Source organism: Danio rerio, chromosome 24, assembly GCF_052040795.2.
Source record: "Danio rerio strain M-AB ecotype USA chromosome 24, GRCz13ab, whole genome shotgun sequence".
In the NCBI taxonomy this organism is placed as follows: domain Eukaryota; kingdom Metazoa; phylum Chordata; class Actinopteri; order Cypriniformes; family Danionidae; genus Danio; species Danio rerio.
In genome coordinates this window covers 16,996,569-17,021,524 of record NC_141044.1, presented here as the reverse complement: position 1 = coordinate 17,021,524, position 24,956 = coordinate 16,996,569, and the positions used below count along the sequence as shown (strand labels likewise).

Sequence of the window (24,956 nt, the reverse complement as noted above, 5' to 3'; positions counted from 1 at the left end):
ATACACTATACTTTATTTGACACAAATGAAAATATGAGGCTGTGATGTGTAGATGTACTACACAGCTTTTAGTAGGGATGCTCCGATCAGGATTTTTGGAGCCGATACCGAGTACTAATTCTTCGTCATGGTGATCAGCTGATCCCGAGTACCGATTCTGATGCGTTAAGCTTTATATAACTTTAAAACTGCATAAAGTATGATACTTAAGTGGAAATCTTTCCTTTTCTAAAGGGATACATTAAGGATGTTGCATATAATCCCTTAAACAAGTCTCTTGTAATTATTTAGTGTAGACACGTCACTTTCAGAAGCAGCTTTACAGAAAACAATGAACAAAATGGCTCAGTCAAGAAAAGGTTTGGAGTGCATATTTGATGCATAAGAAGTTGAAATGCATCTTCCTTTGCTTGTAAACCCGTAACCAAACACTTGCAATCCGTTCATGTGATTGACTATATTAGCGAGGACCGATCGAGTCATAAAATATGGTTATCGGCTGATACCAATCTTTGGGCGATCGATCAGAGCATCCCTAGCTTTCAGTATCTTCCCCACTCTGTCCTTTATTTGATGTCATACTGACTGAAGGTCAATGAGTGGATGGCAGCCATTTCAATCATATTATACAAATTGTCTACTCTCAAAGATTTTCATTTCCATCGAAACAACCAAGTTTTAAGTGTTGTGAAGAAAACTTTTAATCTTTCCAACATAAATTGACCAAGCAGGTAACATATTTCAACATGAAACAAAGCCTGTCTTGATTTATTTTTCATTATGTTCTTTATAGATTCATCAATGCACGCAGTGCTGAAGGCCTTGGGTTTATCAGACAAGCTCACGTCTTTCATCACAGAGTGTGTCAACAGCAATGTGCCGGTAAACCTCGCATTCTCTTTTGTCTCATGATCCTTTTATATAATGAATGAATTTAGGAAACCTGTGCCTGAGTGCGAAGCTTGAGTTAATGGTGTCAGTCAAGTGTAAGTCATTCTTAATTTGCATCTATTGCGTGATCTGTGCATCCCTAGGCTGAGAGCTGCCAGCTTTGTTGAGTATTCCGGCCCGCTAATGTGGCTAATTAGAGAGAATTATGCACCGAAATGTCTGGCAATTACGCCATGAGCAGAATTCGATACGTCGCCTCCATTTGCCATGCCTAGTTAGCGCTGTTACCGTCATTTATGACATTGTTTTGGCTGTTTGTTTTGACTACTTGCCTTGGCTTTCAGGCTATCTACATTTTTTCGTGTGTTTTACTGTGAATGTTATGACTGCAGTGGTGATTGTGTTGACTGTGTAAACACTTTTAGACTCGATCGTGATGAGTTGTTATGACCGTTTTTAAAGCAGTGGCATAACACCTCTTTAAACAGTTTAGCAGTGCAGTAGCTTATTGCAGATGTGTGGTTTTCCCCAGGGTTAACAGTGTCAAAGTTTTCTTGGTGGATACCACAACTTCTTTAATTATCTCACAGTAATTATTCAGTGCTTCTCAGAGGCCAAGACCTTATCAACTGTTTTTTGTTTTATGCGAACAATCTATTGACTTTTAAATTTTTACAGGATTTTATACATAACCAAGTCCCAATTTAAAAGACCAGTTAAATGCAACCCATTGTCTTTTGTGGCTTTTCACAATAAGCCATAATGATAATGTGAAAAAAAAGATTTTATTTAAACTTTTGCAAATTTATTAATAATAAAAAAATGAAAAATCACATGTACAGAAATATTGACAGCCTTTGCCGTGAAGCTCTAAATTGAGCTCAGTTACATTCTGTTTCCACTGATAATTCTTGAGATGTTTCTGCAGCTTAATTGGAGTTCAGCTGTGGTAAATTCAGTTGATTGTACTTGATTTGAAAAGGCATACACCTGTCTATATAAGGTCCCAGGGTTGACAGTGTATGTCAAAGCACATACCAAGCATGAAGACCATGGAATTGTCTGTAGACCTCTAAGACATAATTGTCTCGAGGCACAAGGCTGGAGAAGGTTACAGAAAAATTTCTGCTGCTCTGAAAGTTCCAATGAGCACAGTGGCCTCCATCTTCCTTAAGTGAAAGATGTTTGGAACCACCAGGACTCTTCCTAGAGCTGACCGGCCATCTAAGCTGAGTGAACGGGGGAGAAGGGCCTTAGTCAGGCAGGTGTTCATTAACCCGATCATCACTCTGTCTGAGCTCCAGCATTCTTCCGTGGAGAGAGGAGAACCTTACAGAAGGACAACCATCTGTGCAGCAATCCACCAATCAGGCCTGTATAGTTGAGTGGCCAGACGGAAGCCACTCCCTACCTAAAATTTTCCAAAGGGCATCTGAAGGACTCTCAGACCGTAAGAAACAAAATTCACTGGTCTGATGAGACTAAAATTTAACTTTTTGGAGTGAATGCACCGCTCATCACCAGGCTAATACCATCCCTACAATAAAGCATGGTGGTGGCAGTGTCATGCTGTGGGGATGTTTTTTTAGCTGCAAAAACTGGAAGACTAGTCAGGATAGAGGGAAAGATGAATGCAGCAATGTACAGAGACATCCTGAATGAAAACCTGCTTCAGACTGCTTTTGACCTAAGACTGGGGCGACAGTTCATCTTTCAGCAGGGCAAAGACCCAAAGCACACTGCCAAAATATCAATAGAGTGGCTTCACAATAACTTGTTGAGTTTCCTTGAGTGGCCCAGCCAGAGCCCAGACTTAAATCCTATTAAAAATTTCTGGAGAGATATGAAAATGGCTGTACACTGTTGCTTCCCATCCAAACTGATAGAGCTTGAGGGGTACTGCAAAAAGAGGAATGAGCAAAAATTTCTAAAGACAAGCGTGTGGCATCATATTCAAAAGGATTTGAGTCTGTAATTGCTGCCAAAGGTGCATCAATAATGTATTGAGCAAAGGCTGTGCATACTTCTTTACATGTGATTTTTTTTTTCAGGTTTTTTATTTTTAATACATTTGCAACAATTTCAAAAATCTTTTTTCACTGTCACGATGGGGTATTACGTGTAGTATGTTGAGGAAATAAATTGATAAATTGAATCCATGTTGGAATAAGGAAGCAACATAAAAAAATGTGGAAAAAGTGAAGCGCTATAAATATTTTCTGGATGCACAGTATGTTCTTATGACACGTATGACCAAGCAGTGTTATACATTCCAGTGTAAACTGTAAAAGAAGCATGCATTCAGTTTTTTGAGACTCATTTATTTGTGGAAATAAATTAGATACAAATCAGATGTGCCAATAAGATCATAAAAAACAGGTGGATCAGATTTTCTGAGGCTTTCTGTACATCAATAAAACAATTTGACAACAATTTAGTACAACTTTACAGTTAAATGATATCATATTATTTTTAGGAGGAAGAAAATGCATACACAATAGTAATAATCCCTAACAATTCCTCTGAATCGTCAAGTATGGAGGACCAAGAGTGTCACAATTCAAATCAACATGAACAAATAAATCGACATATTTAAATGTGTTTATTTAAATTGTGTTTTTAAATGCCATTTAATAGTAATAAATCAATGCATTAAAAAATTACTTTTAAATGTAAAAATAGACTATTTTATAAATGTTTATTTTATTCATGTTTTAAAATGCTGATTAATTAAACAATAAACATTTATATTTATAGATCATTTAAAATGCATATAAATGCATGATTTAAAAAAAAAAATTGTTTTCAGATCATGTCTTTGATGCTGTACCGTTATACGCACTTTATAGGTGACCAAAAAACGTTGGCTAGAATGACCGGGTGCTTTTGACTTGGATTGCCTGACCTCAGTAACGTCACCCCTCACTTGTAAAACTTTTCTAAACAGACAGTGATAGTCCAGATGAGAATTTTTAATTTTTAAGCTAATAGATCCTTGACATTTGAGCCGCTTTGCTGATCTTTAAACTCCTGCTAAAATGAGCTATGGTATCTCTGTCCAATGACAGCGCACATTTCATTTACAAGCAAGAGAGGGTTTAGTTCGACTTGAGACAAAAGTTGATTGGTTGCTCCCACGTGTGGACTGTCCAATGGAATTTTTAAACTCAGTTTATTTTCAACTCAAGAAAAGCATGCAGCAAACAGAAAAAAACAAGTGCCAAATAGAGAGAGAAAAGCATTAGTCAAATGCCTTTTTAAAAAGCTATTGAAATGCATTTTTAGTCATGTCATTTTTTTATGTAGTTGAAGGCTTGACCATATTTGTAACTTCTTTAATTATGTCACTGTATTTTATTCAGTGCTTTTTAGAAACCTAGACCTTCTCAACTCATGCTTTGGGAGGAATCTGTTGACACCAGGTGGTTTTGTATTCAGATTTTTCTTTTAATTCATTGTGTACTATAGAGCATGGATTGCTTGTTGGAGTCCAGTGCATGCATGCTGAGGAAGCTGGTTTTTGCAGACCCCTCTCTGCGTCACAGTCTGGCTCAACAGCCAACTTTTCTCATCACTCTGCTCAGAGGTATGGCCTGCAAAACATCCCTATTCAACTTTGCGCAGGTTCATTAGTCCCAAGTACTAACATTTTATTTCCAGCTTTTGTAGCTGTTGAGTTTCCTATTATTTTTCATGTTTAGCACAATAATTGTTAAGGGCCTCCTTGTTCATGGTGCCAATTTCAGGGTCATTCAATCTATCAAAATCTGTATCAGCGATTTCATAGATCATTGTGATTGCACATAAACTCCTGTCAATGAATGATTGCCAAGTTTTTTTTGAAAGAAGTCTTCTATGCTCACTTTAATTAAATTAAATTAAATTTAATTTTATTTTATTTAGTTTTATTTAGTTTTAGTTTTATTTTGTTTGTCTATTTATTTTTAAATAATTTATATCTAATTTAATTAAATTAATTTTAATAAAATTTTATTTTATTTGTCTTGATTTTCAATTTAATGCATGCCTGGTCAATAGAAGGTTTAAAATATTACTTAGCTTAAACTTTAGAGCTGTAATGTTTTTTTTTTTTTTTTTTTTTTTTTTAATGTAGTGACAGCATTTACAGCTTTAAAACAAAAGTTTTACTCTGATTTTCTGCCTTTTTAATGATTATTATTTTGTTTTAAATTTGTCAAACCCATTAAAAACCTTCTTGAAATGTCTCTGTAGTCATTTTCACCCTACAACAAAAAAGCGATACCAAATACCAAACCAATAATTAGCAAATATCATTGTCATCATGTCTTTAGGCGAACATGTATTTTGTTTTCGATGTTAAAAAAACCCTACAATTATGTTTATAAACAGAGCCAAATAATACAATACACTAAAAATAGGTTTTAATTTATACATTTCTGAAAGAAGCATATGCTTAGTGGCATCAAATATTAGTCGAAATGTCCTTACGTTGCCTTAAAATCATTATAAATTTGGAAAATGTATTAGTCATGTTTTTTTCTTTCCATATATTTGTGAAAGCTTCATTGCTTTATATTCAAGACCTTCAATCTTTAACTAAATTAGTTTAGACCGTCTGCTGAACAAACTTTGCAAATATGATTAATTGTTTTCAGTGCATACAAACAAGTTAATTAAATTGGTCAAATGTCGAAACAAATCCTTGCCCTTAGGTCATGTGCAAAGTTTGAAATCAACACCACATATACTGTTCCATAGTTATAAGCAATCATTGAAGTCATGGCAGCAAATATTTGTGCATCTACATGGCACACCGTGTTTATGGTGTTTGCTATGGCCATTTAATAGCTGCTTGCAGTCACATTTAATTCTTTTCTACATTCAGTTCACCAGAACACTGCACAAATGGCAAATGCAAATTGTATACATGTCCAGACAGTTGTCCAAGTATTTCCAGAGAAAAGCTCCCCAGTAAACGGTTTATGAATGTTTGTGATTGTCTAGAGTATGATGGTGTAACATTTGTTTTTCTTGCTCAAGCCCTTTTGGTTTTGTCTTACTCTCACATCTATTATGTACGGGTTGTGTTGTTTTCCCTGACGCAGTTTTGTTTTCATGTTTTATTCCACCTCCAGTCTCAGCTAGGCAATTTTAATGTTTGTAAACCTTATACAATTCATGCTATTGAACTTTTATACTATAATTGATTGTTCTGCAGGTCATCTGACTTATTTTGTTGCCTGTTTTTAGCTTCTCTGATCATAAAGGAGAACCAGGGTGATGTGAGCGAGGCGGCTGCGTTGATGTGCATTCTGCTGTTTGATGAAATCGCACGAATGGATGTTTGGTATATTACTTTTTTACATTTTTTTGTATGATCTCATACTTTGTTGATATATATATACGTATATATATATATATATATGTGTATATATATATATATATATATATATATATATATGTATATATATATATATATATATATGTATATATATATATATATATATATATGTATATATATATATATATATATATGTATATATATATATATATGTATATATATATATATATATATATATATGTATATATATATATATATATATATATATATATATATATATATATATGTATATATATATATATATATATATATATATATATATATTATATATATATATACATATATATATATATATATATATATATATATATATATATATATATATTATATATATATATATACATATATATATATATATATATATATATATATATATATATATATACATACATATAAATGCAATATCACACGAGTAGCAGTGCGATATGGCTGTATATCAGCACTGGTGGGAGGCGTGCGTTGGCACAAGGCAAAATATCGCAGGTCTTATTTTTCAAAATTTTTTTGCAGCCCTTTTGCAGCCCTTATTTTTTAGTCAGTGTCACACACCCCTACTATCAAGGTGCTCTTATGGACAGAAGGCTAAAATCAGGGCTTAATTTTTGTTGGAACAAGCCTGGTCCGGATCTGGCACCTCTGAAATTTGATCCTGCACCTCATTTTACTGATCCCCCTCCTTACATGGACCCCCGCTTTTCAATTTCTTCCACGAATCTTTGTCTTTGTCCGTGACTCCCCAACCCTTTTCGTCCGTGACACCACATCCCCCCCCAAACCCCACCTGCCGCTCTTCAATTTCGTCTAGGAGCCCCCCATCTTCACTTTTGTCGGCGACACCTCTCACTCCTCTGGTAACATGCCAGATCCGTTACACCAATCTGTTCTGGGACCTTGCAATTTACAAATTAAGCACTGACTAAAATGTATATATATCTTGTCAGTCTGCTCTGGAAGAGGGAATTGTCAACTACAGTATAAACATAACGTTTCTAGAATGTTTTGTTTAAGTCATTATTGATTGCAAATTTATACAATTTATGAATTAATTTAAAATTAATTTACACTAATGTCAAATCCACCAGAGTTACAGACCACTCCTTTCTTTCTTTCATTTTTTTAATGGTAAACATGCTATCAGCAAGAACGCTTTGGCTCACGTTCATTTCATTATCTTTGTTCTCTCATCAGGACTGACGAAGCTGGCTCAGACACAGGCCTGTCTTCCTTCTCACTTCCTGCTGCCATTATACGGAGGTAAATTACATCCCTTTACAAGTGCATTAACGGCCATTTAATTTCTCCATAACCTGGCTTTTAGAGGTGTCATTGGTCATTTAAGCAAGGGTTTAACTATTATTTGACAGATTAATTGCAGAACTGTTATATCTGATCTTTTTTCACAGGTACAATTTGCCGTTTCAAGCTCCTTCACATCACGCAGTGAGTCCATACTGTTCAGTTCTTCCTCCATACTCAGATCTCCTGAGTCTGAAGCCCGCCTGGGAAGCTCTGCAGATAACCTGGAACACAGCATGGCACTCTGGAATTGATGGATTGCTAGAGCACCTGAGGGGTTTTAGAAGTGATGTGCCAGAGTAAGTTGGATTCATCCGTTTAGATGTTTGTGAAAGTTCATGTTGGAGAGGACTTTTAGGAAATTTAATTTAATTTAATTTAATTTAATTTGATTTAATTTAATTTAATTTAATTTAATTTAATTTGATTTGATTTGATTTAATTGTTACATTTGGTTACATTCAGTTAAAGTCAGTTACATTCAGTTACATTCAATTATGTCCCATTTCATCCAGTTACATCCATTTAGTTACATTCAAATACATTACATTCATGTACATTGTCACACCCAATTACATCCAGTTACATCCAATTAAAGCCACTCACATCCAGTTACATTCAATTACATTACATATAGTTACATTCAATTACATCGTATTGACATACATTCAGTTACATTACATTCAGTCACATTGTTACACCCAATTACATCTAATTACATTTAATCACATCCAGTTACATCCAGTTTCATACAATTACATCCGATCACAGCCAATCACAGCCAATTACATTCAATTACATTACATTCTGTTACATTCAATTACATTACATTGACTTGCCTTCAGTTACATTACCTTTAATTACATTGTTACATCCAATTACACCCCATTACAGTCAGTTACATTCAGTTAGTTTCAATTACATTACATTCAGTTACATTCAATTACATTCTTAGATGCAGTTACATCCAGTTACATCCAATTACAGCCAGTTACATTCAGTTATATTCAATTAAGTTCAATTACATTACATACAGTTACATTCAATTACAGTATATTCAGCTACATTCAAATACATTACATTCAGTTTCACTACATTTAATTACATTGTTACATTCAGTTACATCCAATTACATTCAGTTACAATTAATTACATTCAGTTACATCCAGTTACATCCAGTTACATCCAGATACTTCCAGTTACTTCCAGTTACATCCAATTACATTTCAGTTAGATTCAGTTATATTAAAGTTCAATTAGTTCTAAATGCATTTGTTTCCAAGTGCTTACTTTTTATTGAGCACTTGGAGTTTTGAGCAGTAAATCTGGGTCATCTTAAGAGTTCAGAGGGATTCATCGTTGAGCTGTTTGGAAACTTTTTTTTCAGCAAGCAATTATGTTGTAGGACAAATGGCATTTTAAGACACAGCAGCTGTTGTTTTGTTGCCAAGTTTAAAATGATAACAGACCTGCTGGCAGTAAACCTGTCTTCCTTAAAGGAATAAATGAAATAAATGAAAATTCTGTCATTATTTTACTGTTGTTCCGAACCTCTATGCTGTTATTTATCTTGTGTATTTATGTAACTTTTTTGAAAAACAGTTCATAGTGACCATCTGTGTCAACTTCATAAATTGTCCATATGATTTGTGCACAATTTTTCTTCCTTTATTAAAATTCATTTAAACTCAGAAACTTCAAATTTGTTCATCCTATAAAGTAATTTTGGGTTTAAAAGACTTGGCATTAAAAGTTAATTTTAGGGCTTTGCTGATTTTCTCATGACCTTTTTGACATCAAGGAGGGTTTAAATCAAGTCAACTTTATGATTAAGAGCTATGACGTGCGTTTTGGTGGCAAGAAATTAGAATGTAGAAGTCCACCGCTTGAGAGGAGTCCAGAGAACACAGTCACTGTAAACTTTGGTTCCAACCACAGTTGTTCCAAAGAGTTTGCGGTCGCCGGATTTCCAATTATTTGCAATGCTTTTTTGTTACTGGCGAGTTACTGATGAGCATTATTGTTATATATATTTTTTTTCTTTAAAAATCTCATGCGACAATGCAAAACTGTTTTGCGGTTTCAGGATATTTCAGACAATGGATAATAAAGTGAAGCAAAGACACACCACATGCAACTTGATCTTCCATTGTAAAATGAATTTGATAAAAAGTACAAAATTTTCACACTAAAAAGTAGGGCTGCTCGATGGAAAAAATATAATCACGATTATTTTGGTCATAATTGTAACCAAGATTATTCAAAACGATTGTCAGTTGCAGTCAAAAGTATTTGCTCTCCTGTGTTTTTAATTTTTTATTTTATAAATATTTCCCAAATGATATTTAATTAAAATAATTTTTCACAGTATTTTATATATATTTTTTTCTTCTGGAGAAAGGCTTATTTGTTTTATTTCTGCTAGAATAAAAGCAGGTTAAAATATTTTGAAACCTATTTTAAGGTCAACATTATTAGCCCCTTTAAGCAATATATATTTTTGATTGTCTGTAGAAGAAACTACTGTTATAAGCCTGGTAAGATATGCTTCAACTGCTACTTTAAATACGAGATCAATGTAGCAAGTAAGAGATCAATGTTTTGATGCTCTCACCGCCGGAGCTGAAGGCAGACAGCGTTGTCGCTTGGGCGGCCAGAGCAACCTTTGACTCTCTTACCATCTTCGGTGTGAACGCACAGTTACAAGTTTGAAATTACATTAGGATGAGTAAAAGATAAAATATGTTAATTTCTTTTGTTTTTGAGGTGAACTAGCCTTTGAAAATTGTTTTTTTTTAAAAAACACATTTGAGTCTACAGTTTAAAAGCTTTTGTTTTTCGTCAGGAATCAAAGCTGGAGAAATTAACAAGGTTTAGTGTCTGAATGTTTTTTGAATCATGACATGCTTTTTTCTTTTTTTTTGACAGATATTACAATTTAATTTGCGATATTATTTTGTAGTCAAGCTTCAGCTCAATAATCTGTCTTGTAGCTTCTTACTGCTAAAATGCAGTGAGTGTAACCTTAAAAAAACTTTTTTTAATGAACTATAACATTTATTCAAATTAGTTTTTAAATATTCAGAAATTTAACAAAATTTTTTTCTTTAAATCAAACAAAGCGCTCAAAATGACCTTACCTTTCTGTAAACAAGTTCAACTCAAATCAGGGAGAAAATGTAGCTTATTATAAAACAAAATAATAATAATTATTAAAAATCTGGACTAAAACGATAATGATAAAAAGGCAGATTGAAAAATTTGATTGGGCAGAATAAACGTGTGCTCACTCAATTGGCTAGTAAGACTATCACAGACAGATGGCAGTTACACATTTGCTCTGGGTTGGGGAAATAATGCAAATATACTCCATATCACAGCCTCTTGTGATAAGCTAATCGCATTGTTTTGTTTGCAATCCGATTTTGAGTAATCGCACAGCCCTAATGACTAGGCCCACACGGAATCTGCACGCGCAGAATTCCGCAGATTTTTAGCCCATCATTGATTCTGTTTATTTACTTCTGTAAATGTGTGTAAATATATATTTATTCAGTTTTTAAATTAAATTCAGTATAATTATTGACTAATATGACAATTTATATGTTTTATTTACAATATAGTTTGTAAATCAACATTTTCTGTCTTTTAGTAGACATTATATGAGAGACTTGCTTTGTTTACCAAATGAAGTGGATCTAATTGGATTTGCGTTTTAATCATTAAATAAAAGTTAAAAAGATATTACTTTTTATTTCATATATTAAGGTTTTAGTTATAATACTCCCCAAATCATTCCGCATGAATCCGCAGATTTTTAACAAAATTCTGCGCAGAAATAGCAAAAAATGTCCACAGATTCTGTCTGACCCTACTAATGACATCTCATTCTCTGTTTTCTCACCACTCTAAGGTTTCATAGTGATCTGGTGTTGTCTGAATCTCAGGCTGTGGTGTTAAGAATCAGCAACATGAGGTCCGCTATAGAGGACTGCATTCACACGGTTTGTGATGCGAGCTCCCACAGCACCGTCACTTTTGCCATCACTAGAATGCATCTGTATCTTCTTTCTGACTTCCTTGCACTCAAATCCACCACCCAAAGCTGCAAGAACATCCTGCAAACCATGAGCTGGCACAGTGCTGTAGAGAGGTAAACAATTTGTGTGTGTGATCTATAGATTTGTCTTCTCTGTACATCCACATTTGTGATTTGTGATCACCCAGCATGACTTTGCAAGAGTTTGATAGAGTGCACCAGCATTAAAGAGTCCTAAACAATGAATAAGCTGACACCTTGCGGAAACGTGTTTTATCTCTGGCCAAACAGAGCTTGTATATGAAATGTATAGAGCAGCATGATAAATCTTTTAAAATACCAACATCTCAAATTGAATGCACTCACCGTCTTATTCCTATAGGACTTAATTTTTTTATGATTGATATGATCATAGCAGTGCATTCAAAGCTGTGTTTGTCAGAGAAGTAGACATGCAAATATGAACTTGCTCTATTCTTTTCAAAACTCCAGTATTGGGTTATTTCTGTGCAAACATTCAAATGATCAAGTACTGTAAGTGCTGATGTTTATATATATATATATATATATATATATATATATATATATATATATATATATATATATATATATATATATATATATATATATATATATATATATATATATATATATATATATTTTAGGGGTGGGACCGTTATCGCCGTTAACGTAAAACTCTTATCATGCAATTAAAAAAAATATCGCCTTTGATCTGTTCTCAAAGTTAGGTTGGAAGGTGGGTCTATTCTCCGGAAGCTATGATGACTTCATCTTGATATTTTAGCGGGGATGTATACCTAACCAGTGAGCTGTCTGACAAAAAACGTGCTCTTCTAATTCAAATCAGCAGGATGCCTGACTTTACCTGCAGTTCGGCATTTATACTTTAACTCAAGAACATTTTATTCATGCCCGTGACATTCTGGGGTATTAGACGCAAATAAGACGTAAGGACTGGTGAGAGTGTTATGGAATTTAATAACGCACACCGAATGGAGAGAAAAAAAACTTCCACATTTCGCGATGTGTGTGTGCGGTCCTTTACTGACAGCTACATGTGTGGATTTTGATGAAAAATATGGCGAAAAGTCCTACATGATGGTGCTTACTGATCACGGTGTTTACTTCAATAATGCCACTAATATATGCACACTCCACGTCTTATTTTTATTTCTGTTTAGGTTAGGTTAGGTTAGCTTAGTCGGATTAAGGTGATCAAAAATCACTGTTTCGAGCTTATGTAGGCCTACAGTTTAAAATGTATGTTTAACTAAATAAATAGTTAGTTAACTTATTGAAAATCATTTATTTTTAGCACCAATCCATGTTTGTGGAATAGCTGATGGTGGCCTAAGCAACAAAAAAGGGCAGAGGATTGCAAGCTCACAAACACATTTAAATCTGTAAAGAAAGTGGCACGCGTTGCATTTTCAACGTGGCTTTAACACGATATATGAATATAAAGACTTAACCAGATACAGTACAAGGCATGTGGAGCGATTACAAGTAACAAAACACAATTAAATACATATTTTGCAAGCTAAAAAAAAAAAACAAAAAAAAACAAGGAGGCAACTATTTTTATCACACTTACTTACACTTACTTAAACTAGTTCATGAACTGTGCACTGATAAAGTTTCTGTCAAGCTCTGACAAAGCAGTCTTTTCTAATCCTTCCTTAAACAAATGGCCGACGAATAATTATTGCATTAATCACCAGAACGTTAACTCATTCATTTTCTCTCATCTTCAGTCATAATCAGTCCCACACACATCTGCACTCTACTAGTGTTGGAAGGGAAAGGCACATTCACGTTTAGATCTGGCACTTCATATTTGGTAGTGTTTCGTGTTGATGACGACACAAACAGGCAAAAGATCCAGACGAACAATGAATTATTTAAACGACTCTTGAGTCGGATCTTTTATAAAAAAAAAAAAATTATTTTTAAACAATGTGCACTTTCAGATTTGAACATTAGCTGCAGTGTTGAACACTATATGGAAGGTAATTCTCGAAAACTTTTAATAGAGCCTCTTTAACATCAGCTTCAAAGCAGTGGACCATTCAGAAGAACCATCAAGTGTGGCAAGCATTGACTGCTTCGATTTTGCAAGTTGGCATGGCAACTCTTTTATTTGATGGCAACATGGCAGAATCCTTACTGGCCACTACATATTGTGTTTTCAGATGCAAAGATGCATTCCGTGTGAATGGCCCATCAATTGTTGCACTGCTGTGTTTTTTATTCTAACTCCTGTGACTGGCATCTGTATTGACTGTCTTCATCTTCGGAGTAGAATTGCACCATGACACCTGTACCGCGACTGTTTGGGATGAATACATGTACCGTTACATCCATAATATTAATAATGTAAATGCATACAGTATATATGCTTAGTTTAAAACTTAATGCAGTGTGCACATCTACTTGATATATACATTTACACTTTTATTTGTTTCTTATTTCACTTTTATCACAACAACCGTTTTATTTTAAGTGCTGTATGTAGAATGATTTTTTGACCCTTTTAACTTTGTAGGTTGACTTTGTTTGGTGACAAAAGTGCACTTTAATTTCTGACTCTGCTTTGAACTTTTTTTTGTGTTTATATATGCATTTATTTATTGTTTAATTATCCCACAGATTTCTGGTTGTACGTCCAGCTTGCCATCAAGATGAGAGGCTCCTGGTGGACATTCTGTCCTTCCTCAACACGTTCTTCAAGCAGAATCAATCTGAACTGGACCAGCAGGACCTTAAATGGTTGTTGGAATTACTCCTAAACCAGGTATTTCTGAATAAACAGCCATCTTGAATCTGTTATGGATCAGTGCCTGCATTTCCTTTAGATTACTTTGGAGCCCTCATAAAACAATAAAGAGGCTTATTGTACCTCTGTAATTAAATTAACTTGCCCTCCTGCCTCAGATGAACACAGTGTGGTGTATTTATTAAGACGCTCTGAAATAAATCACACCGCAGAGCAATGCAAATACATTAATATTATAATAAAGCTTGTAAGGGAGAGCTGTTCATCAGCTGTCACTGTTTTTGTTTGTCACACTGAGGATGAATGGCTTTATTTCCTAAAATTCTCATCTCGCCTTGCTGCGCATTAATGTGTATGTATGCAAACAAAGCTGCCTTGCCGTTCGACGGAGAACGCTGGGTTTGATGAAACGCCTGGTGGGGGAGGTGGTGAAATGCAGAGAGCATCTACAGTCGCTGGAGTGTTGCTCAAACATCTGTGCTGTCTAAATGAAACACAGGCACTAGCGAGCCTGCTAAGGCAAGCACATGCTTAATAATAATCTTCTTCACAAAATCCATCCTGCATCATTAGATCATCGGACATGAGTGATTGCACAAATTGTGTTGCTTACTGATGAGTGTACTGTTACTTTTTGAGGTAAAGAATAAATAATATCCGGTAGACTTGCATTTAAAATAAACCACACACATATTTAGGGTATAGAATATCATGCAGAATTAAGAATTGCTTCTTTACAAACCAATACACTTAAAGGGCACCTATTTTACCTTTTTTTCAAGATTTAACAGAAGTCTTTTGTGTCTCCAGAGTGTGTTTGTAAAGCTTTTATTTCAAAACCCATCATTATTTATTTTACCTTTCAGAAAATTGAAATTTACTGCTTTGAACACAATGTAGCTGTTTTTGTGGCCTGTGCCTTTAACAGGGGCGTTGCTAGGGTCGAAAGGGATAAGGGGCTTAGCCCCAAAGAAGTTGCCCCAAACACCCCCCCCCCCACCCCCCCATTCCCCCCACCCAAAAAAAGTTTTAATTCACTAATTCACCCCACTAATATACCTACTCTACTCTAATCTTATTAACAAGATTAAAAATGGTTAATAATAAATAAAGGGTTTTTGTGACTTGTAACACCAAATAGGAAAAAAAAAGATAAATTAACCCACTTCTCATTTACTAGTCTGTTATGAGCCATATCATACCTCTTGAGCCTCCTATCTCCTCCTGATTTGTAGTTTCTGTTAGTTTTTTGAAAATTTAATTTTCTGCATGTCTTCAAATCTGAAAACATAATGTATTTTATAGTGTGAGTTGTTATCCAATTTGATACAAAGCTACAAACATGTTCATTTGGACAGAGTGATTAACTGAGGTGTAGTGTTGTCAAGATACTGGAATTTCTAAATTCAATACCTTGCAAAATATTGATATTCAATAGGCTACTATTTTTATACAATAACAATTCTATCAAAAATAGTAGGCTGCAAAAAATTTAAATAAAGATCTATATGCTAGAAATATGTTTACTTTAAATTTTTCCAGAGGGAAATGTTTTTCAAAGATTTTTTTCTCAGATTTTTTTCTCAAAGGTTGATGTGGGCATTGTAGCACTTTAAATGCATGTAATGCCTGTTTTATTTATACTTGAGCAGAAATTCCATATATGCCTCACAAAAGTTGTAGAACATTCTAGGAAATCCCTAATATGGGTGAAGGCATCCAGCTATTGCTGTAGTAGAATGAAAATAAGATCTGATGTTTAAACACCCAAATGATGTTTAACAGAGCAAGGACATTTTCACAGTAGCCTATGTCTGATAATATTTTCCTTTTGAAGAAAGTCTTATTTGTTTTATTTCAACTAGAATAAAAGCAGTTTTATATTTTTAAAAAAACATTTTATGGTCAAAATTATCAGCCCCTTTAAGATATATTTTTTTCTTAGTCTACAAAACAAACCATCGTTATACAATAACTTGCCTAATTACCCTAACCTGCCTTTAAAGCCTTTAAATGTCACTTTAAGCTGTATAAAAGTGTCTTAAAAATGTCTAGTCAAATATTATTTACTGTCATCATGGCAAAGATAAAATAAATCAGTTAAGTTGAGTTGAGTTATTACAACTATTATGATTAGAAATGTGTTGAAAACAATCTTCTCTCTGGTAAACAGAATTTGGGGAAAAAATTAAACAGTGACTAATAATTCAGACTTCAACTGTATGTGTTCTTCTAACCATTTTAGTTATTTTCATAAAAAAGTTTTATAAATCAGATTTATAAGATTTATAAATCGATGCTAACTGACATTGCATGTTACAGTAGAATATAGCTATATAATAATAAGCTAGATGGATACACTTACTGTGATTTAACTATTACAGAAACAGATGTGACTTGCTATATCATATAAATATGCCTAGATATCTATATCATATCTAGAAAGCTAGTACAATTTACGTTTTTTTGACTAACTCGCATGTATTTACATTGATATGATGCACATTTTACTGATTATAGTTATTTTATTTCACCAAAACTACACACATTTTATACTGTGAAAACAAATAAATAAGCTTCATCAGTAGTTAAAACTATTCAGTTTCGCGAAAGAGTTTTATTATTACCTCATTAGCTTCAGCTCCTCAAAATAATGAATGAATAAAGTGCAGTGGCGGGATTTTTTTAACACCATGTGATAACAGAGCCACTCCCACCTGCCGGTAGAAACAGGTACTGCTGAACAGCTGATGATTTAATTACCTGACACAAACGCTACGTTAAGTGAAATGTTCGTGATGTATGTGGTAATTTTCAGTACTTAGATGACAAAATAAATATTATACAACATATTTTTATTTAAATGCAACATATTCCAAGAGATCAGGGGCTTAAGCCCCCAAAGCCCCCCCCTCACAACGCCACTGGCCTTTAATGCTAGTTTTCCCCACCCACCGTTCCCACATGCTTGTCAGAGTGTGTCTCAAGCTCTGCCTCGGCTCCGTCAGATAAACAGCACAGTGACAGACATGAAGGAAGCAGATCTCGCATGACGTTTGTGAGAAATACTACAGTAAAAAAATTCCCAATGATTATTTGATGTATTTGTTGTGGAGTTAATTCAAACCTTTCTGCAAAAGTGAGTCACAACAAAAGTTACAAAGTTCACGCACACTAACACACACAGCGCGCACGTTTAACATCGTTTTTGCATAGCAAATGTGATTGGATACACGTTAATATAAGCTGCTGTATGGATCTCCATTATGTTAATGTACAAAATAAACCTGATTTAATGTCCAAAAATCGGGATTGAAGCATCTTCTTTTATAATTGTTTTGACGTGGCGTGGGGATAAAATAAAGACGGTAAAATCGCTGTAATTCATTACACACATGCACTGTTTTAAAAACGTTTTAAACTTGTAAAACTCGTTCTTGATCACATTTGATGATGATTAATGATCACAGAGAGCTTAACAGATCTTTTAATCCTAGCTGCTTTGCAAACATCTTGTCTTGTAGATACGATTAAACTATGGATAAACTGTTAATATGTGGCTCAACCACACGTCTACGTCACTTTGCGGTGGGCCTCAAAATGGGAGGGAAATGGGTCCTATTTTAACATCAGGAAATTAAATGGAGACTTATTGTCTTTATATCACCCCAGTATGACTGTGGACATACTATACCTACACAGTCCTGTCTAAAGAGCTTCCAAAAGAGGATTTTCATCATAGGTGCCCTTTAAAAAATATTCATACCTTTTGAAGTTCCCATGAATTCAAATAAAAGTTTGTTTTTTTTTATATGCTAGGATCAGTATTTTAGCTTTAAGGACATCTGTAAGCTTGTGTGCTCAAAAACAGTGATGAAATTCTCATCAATAAACATCTAAAGCTTGCAGTTTGTCACCTGCACCTAAATGGGTTGGTTATTATTATTATTATTAAAAAGCACTTCACTGGACCTTTAACTGTTAATTAGGCCACCCTGCCCTGCACAACTGCTCAAGAGTACCAGTACAGTACCTCTTTAGCACCCAACTAACCCCCCAGTAACAACCGTGTTTGTAACTTTTACTTGGTAAACTTTTAAAAGGGTCATCTTATTATTATTTAAAATTATTAGTTAATAATAAGCTAGAGGTCCACTTATTCCTCTTTTCCACTATGTGGTAGAGTTCAACACAGTACTGTACAATTCCGCACAGGACACTAGGGACCGGCTAGTGCAGGGGTGCTTAGGTGCTTGAGCAGATTCCCTTTTTTGTCCAGGAAAAAAAAATTCCCCTCAAAAATCACTCTTCAGTTTGCAATCCCAACTCCCCACCTGCCCCCCAAAGAGTATCTGCATGTCCCTGGGTAGGGGTATATGCCAGAAAGTTGCAATCAACGGCATACTCTTGTGAAGAAGAAAACCTTATGGATTTGTATGCGTCATGTCTTTGACTCACTTAAGTTCATAGATTTAAATATAGACAAGCTGCAACTGCTCTCAAATAGAAAAAGGAATAAATGCCCTCATGCTTTCCAGATGTTTTTAGATGCCACATAAACAACAGCCCAGTAAGGGACTGTCTTGTAAACAACAGTGGAAGACAAACAGCAAGATCCTGTTCCTGCTTCTTGGCATGTCGCTGTGTGTCACAAGTTTATTTTTGCACACCCACATTGCTTCATTACAATTAAGACTTTTTTTACCTGCATTTTTAATTATGGTTTCCTGTATTGTCATTCACTGGGATTGATGCATGTGCAAGCAAACATTCTCTGTAAACTAATCAGCATTCTACTTTTTAAGTCCATCTCTACCCTGTAGTACTATACTCTTGAGCTAGGTATATGCTGCAACTATTTTAGTACTTTTGACAGTGGAAATGGAAATAAATACTTCACTACCTGACAAAAGTCTTGTTGTTGATCCCAGTTGTGAGAGCAACAAATAATAACTTGACTTCTAGTTGATCATTTGGAAAAGTGGCAAAAGGTACAATTTTCAATAAATCATCTGTTGAACTGCATCCCAATCATCAAAAATACTGCAGAAGACCTATTGGAATCTGCATGGACTCAAAATTCTCACAAAAATCAGTCAGGAAATCAGAAAAAAAAAACTGTGATTTGGGGTAACTTTCAGTATGGGGGTTTGCATGAGATCTGCAGAGTGGATCATCAACATCCACACCCTGAGGTATTAAGACATTTGTGCTGCTCGTTACATTACAAACCACAGAAAAGGGCAAATTCTTCCGCAGGATAGCGTTCCCTCTCACACTTCAGCCTCCACATCAAAGTTCCTGAAAGCAAAGAAAGTCAAAGTGCTTCAGGGTTGGACAGCCCAGACATGAACATTATTGAGCATGTCTGAGGTAAGATGAAGGAGGGGCGATTGAAGATGAATCCAAAGGGTCTTGATGAATTCTGGAAGTCCTACAAGAATGCTTTCTTTGCCATTTCAGACAACTTTATTAAGTTATTTGAGTCATTGCAGAGATGTGTGGATGCAGTCGTCTAAGTTATTATTAATAATATTACTGGATTAGCTAACATTCAGATGTAAACGTCTGCATATATGCTTGATAGGCTACATCTTTCATAGCTGTAGTAAATTAGAATAAAACAATTAAATTCAAATCAAACAAACTGTAGTAACAGACAATGCAGTGGCAAATGAATAATAAAAACAGTTACTCACACTTGTGTGGTGCGACATTACTGTCATATCCAATATAGTTGCCACATAATTGTTTATTTTTTTCTGAAAATCCTACAAATAAATGATCTGTGGCAAAATTAAATGAACAAAACACTCAATTCTTAAAGACCTGTCCAAAGAGTAAAAATAAAGTTCATCCACTCCTAATGTTATGATCAGAGGGAAGGCAACAACTACATGCTTTTTGTTGACCTCAAAGTAATGTTTATCATTTGGTTTCTCCATTGGACTGAATGAAAAGGTCGGTAATGAAACAAGTTGGTAAATAAGTGGGCTAAGCTTAACAGACAGTTATGTAGAAGCAGCCATTGATCTTATTGTGTGGTGGCACTATCAGAAACACTATTGGCTAATAAATTGCCTCATTCAGCAACCTGTTGTTTTGGCAGATTAACTTTGATATGCTTTTATTTGGGTCAAAAGATCAAGGGAATTTTGATTTCTCAGTTCATGACCCTTTTAACAACACTGGTGCCATCCAGACCACTGACTATATTGCTGTGGAATATTCTAGCAACGGCATGCCAGTGTCCTAGCAACCACCTACAAAACCTTATCAGTGCCACAGCAACAATTTATATCACCCTCTTAGAAACTGAGCAAACCTTAAAAATCATTTTTATTACAATATCTTTCCAACAGTGCTTTATGAACTGCTATATAACCAGCCTAACAAGCAATTATAACACTCTAGTAACCACCTAAAAACAACATGTAACATTTTTGCACCTGTACAACAAACAATCAACACACGTGATAACCATCTACAGGTACCTGCAGTATCATCTGTCCAACTGTAGAAAACATTTTGGAACAATTTAACAACTGCCTGCTAGTAGTGGTATCGTTATTGTAAAACAAATCTGGTAAACGTGTTTGTCAACTAAAAATAAACCTAAAAAGCATGATATGGAAAACTAAAATATAGCAAAAAGTTAATAAATAATAGAAAATATATGTTTATTTTAAGCACAAAAATACAGAGTATGAGGAATTTTTGTATTTTTAAGAAATAGATAAAACTAAGGAGATTTTTTGTTAGTTTGTTAATTTTAATAAAGCTAAAAATATAAGTAGTTTTTTTTTTTTTTTTTTTTTTACAAACATTAAACAAGTTTAAAAAATGGTATTACGTGAGGAGGAGTCACATTTAAAGCCACATACACATTTATTTTAGAATGTGTAAACATTACTTGCACATAATTATAATATAAAAGCACATAACTATAATAATAAAGGCTAAAAATAACAGTAGAGATCAAGCTATTAAATTCCAAAACCGTTTTAGATATGTAAAAACATGTTTGCATGAGTTTTTAAATGTTCATTAAAATGTTTTTTAATGTCTAAATGTAATTACAAAATGGTTTCTATTTCAATTTTTAATTTGTTGTTGAACTATCAATTTACAGCTTGATGTATTAATTTTAAATATGTACATTAAATAATTTTACAACACTATTTATACTATTTATTAGTATAAATTAATATAGAGTACTGTGCAAAAGTCTTATGCTGCGTTCAAACCAGCCTCGGAAGAAGCATCAAGCGTCAGTGATTTACATGTTAAGTCGATGCAAAGGCGCGAATGGACATTCTCGCATATGCGGGAATGAGGCGGCAACGAATGACTTCCGCTGACATTCGCGCTGCGTTAACCAATCTGGAGCTTTCTTTTGTAGGGCCATGATTTTGACACAGTGCCTGTTGTTGGTGTTCCGGGGGGAAATCCTCCTGCAGACATCGCAACAGTTGATCAAACTGAGCTCGGCTCAGTCTGAAGCACCGCTGAAAGCTTCCATCATCCAGATTCAGTTTCTGGAGAAGTTTATGAACTCACAGAGCTGGGTTCACCTCTGAAAGGATGTAGTGGACTTAGACATTGCTCCAAACGTATCAATGCTGTTTTTCAGCCTTTATAAAGCACATACAGTTATTCTCTCAATAAAATCCATGTTAGCCATTTAGCAACTAAGCTAAAGTCACCAGGCACACAGAATGCCCAAGATGTGATTCTCAACGCCTCAGTCTAGTTGGTTTCGGGTTTGTTTGGCACTGAGATGATACATGCACTTGTTTTCATTTATTGTGTACTCGTGTCTTTCTGTTATCCCATTTCATCTTGGTGTTGTGTAGAGCAGTTGGCTCCATGTTTACATATCAGTAACGTGCTTCAATGCGTTTCATGTTAACATGCGGTTAATAGGTTCGCTTATTAGCTGCGTGTTCTAGTCCTGTTTTATGTGAGCACATGGCTTGTGTTGTTTCTTTGTCATGTGCTTTCCTGTGTATTGTCTAGCCCCACCCTCCTTTTTAACCCATTATTAGTCTATGTTCACCTGTTTGTTTACCTATTATTTATTCTTTATAGTCTCCTCATGTCTGCTGTCCTGTGCTAGTTTGTTGTAGTTTATTGACTTGTCCATTCTTGTCCAGCCCTATGTTTTAGTTGTTTTCCCCCCTCAGAGTAGTTTTTGTTGCTTCTTGTTTTTTTTTTTTTAATTAATAAACCCATGTTTTTTTTGTTTTTTTCTTGTCCCTGCATTTGTGTCCTCATCCTGCCCTTTCCTGAAACGTGACACCAAATACATGTTCTAGTTGGGATTTTTGGGTCTAATTGTTAAAAACAAATGAAAGAAAGAGTTAGAGCTTGATATTAAATAGCACATAGTTACAGACAAAAAAAAAGCTCAAGAGGTCATGTTACACACAGACATTTGATGCTAGTCTTTTGTATTGTGTTCATATTTCCCATATGTTTTGTTTGTATATTAAAAAATATACCTAAATTACCTGAAAGTAAGGACACTGCATTTGCTTCATTCCTTTTAGATTTGTGCAAACTTCTTACCCTCTCAAAGCTCAGGGCAGACTTTTACACAGTACTGTATATTAATAAATAAAAAAAAAGGTCTGCATGTGCAGTGGTTAAAATAGCTCTGTATTTGATCTGTACATATACCAAAAAATAAATATTATTTTGTAAAATACGCAAGTAGTTTGTAATAAAGCTGTTATTATTTTTAGTTATACCTGCAGGAGGATAAGGTTGCTATCATCAGATCGTGTTCAGCTGAATCTGGAGGCATCCAGCAGCCGTAAATGACAGATCACATTGTTAAATATCTGTATTGGTGTGTGCAGGAGTCGCACACACTGCTGAACTTGTTGCTGAGCGCTGATCCGCAGAACCACACACACGTCCAGTCACAGGGGGAAGTGGACAAACTCCAGGCCCACCTCAGTCACCGGCTACAGAGAGAACTGACAGGCCTCTTCAACACATTGCTGCTTCTGATGACATTCACTTCTGACAGGTAACACTCACACATACACACACACACACACACACACACACATACACACACGCGCACATACTCACACACATGAATACAGGGTAATGACTCAGAGAGACTGGATGAGTCACCCTCACGCAAAAAAATGACTCACTTGACTCATTTAGCGACAGACTCACACTTACTGACTCACTCATATATTTTTTAACACATGCAGTCAAGCAGACAGCTCTAGCTATCTATAGAACGTACCCACACACACTGCCACCTGAGGACTGCCTTGGAGATTTTTTTTTTCTGCTTGAAAACTATGAAAATGGAAGTTATTCGCAAACTGTCTTGAGTGACTGTTTGGCCATAATGCCGTGATGTTTAGAGGTTTGGGTGGTGAGACTTTTAAAATGATTTTGAGAAATGTCTAGTATGCAAAAATTTGGTAAAACCAGTAATATTGTGGGATATTCTTGCAAATTAAAGGAACTTTTTTCCCCCTGATATAGTATATTTTACTTGTATTTTTCAACAGCACTTACTTTAGCCTTCATGGTTTAGGAGTGGGATTTGACTACAGCGGTTCAAGCTGTAATTCTACCGAATGGCTAAAAAGTGATCAGCATGATGGTGAAAACCATCCTTCTGCAATCTTATAAATGAAATTAAGGGCAGTATTAATCAATAAAAATATGGGAGAGCGCTGCTGTTATGTAATTGTGTTGTATTCAGGGTATATGCAGGAATGCTAAAGATAAATTCAATACCTTTTTAAGACTTTTTAAAGACCTTCTAAGAATATTTTAAGACCTCATCGCCACTTCAAATTCGAATCAGTATCAAACCTTTAACTTAAATTTTATCGTCTGTTTCGCTCTTTGGTTTAGCTCCATGTGGAGAGCGTCACATCACCTTTCCGCATTTGTCACAAATTACGTGACATTACCTGGACGGAGCAGCTTGGCTGAACACGCTCTGGCCCAAACCTGGATAGAGCACACCATTGTTTAATCTAGGAGGAAAATAAATATATTTATAGTTTATTATTTTATTTTTATTTTTTGGAGTCGAACACTTTGGTCAATGCTTGAACAAAATTGAAGACGTCGTAAAAATGCAATTAAGACTTTTTAATACTTTTAAGGGCCTTAATTTTCTCATAATTGATTTATCAGCTGCAAAAATGCAAAACTATTTCGATGCAACTTGAAATGAAGGTTATTTTACTTCTATTTTAATGAATTCTATGCAGTAAACGACATGCAAAATGGAAAGAATGATATTGACTAGAAACTGTTGACTAGAAGCTTTGTTTTATTTTTTTAATTAAGTTGTTGAAAAAAATGAAGGAATCATCATCATAGTGGTAGTTGTCGTAGTCGTCCAACACAAATCGATTGTGTGGAACCTAGGGATACAGAGATTATAGATGTTGTTTGTAGGATTATAGTCTGAGGAATAATCACGGTTTCATGGTTATCATGATTCTTATACGTTCATAAATTTCAAAACACTACTAGTTTAAAAAATAGTGGAAACTCCT

The 24,956-nt window shown here is 34.7% G+C and overlaps 1 protein-coding gene across 5 annotated transcripts in view; it reads left to right on the top strand.

The window, feature by feature from the left end:
- rttn (rotatin) overlaps positions 1-24,956 on the top strand; it is a 128,695-nt gene that overhangs the window by 51,944 nt on the left and 51,795 nt on the right. For all 5 annotated transcript variants that reach the window (XR_015524853.1, XM_087309371.1, XM_087309370.1 and 2 more), the window contains exons 20-27: positions 794-882; positions 4,360-4,477; positions 6,124-6,220; positions 7,463-7,528; positions 7,678-7,869; positions 11,484-11,723; positions 14,280-14,424; positions 23,271-23,443. Coding sequence is in view for 4 of the 5 variants with exons in the window: in XM_087309371.1 (XP_087165497.1) it covers positions 794-882; positions 4,360-4,477; positions 6,124-6,220; positions 7,463-7,528; positions 7,678-7,869; positions 11,484-11,723; positions 14,280-14,424; positions 23,271-23,443 (1,120 nt within the window). In the remaining variant the exon portion in view is untranslated. The remainder of the gene's footprint in view (positions 1-793; positions 883-4,359; positions 4,478-6,123; positions 6,221-7,462; positions 7,529-7,677; positions 7,870-11,483; positions 11,724-14,279; positions 14,425-23,270; positions 23,444-24,956) is intronic.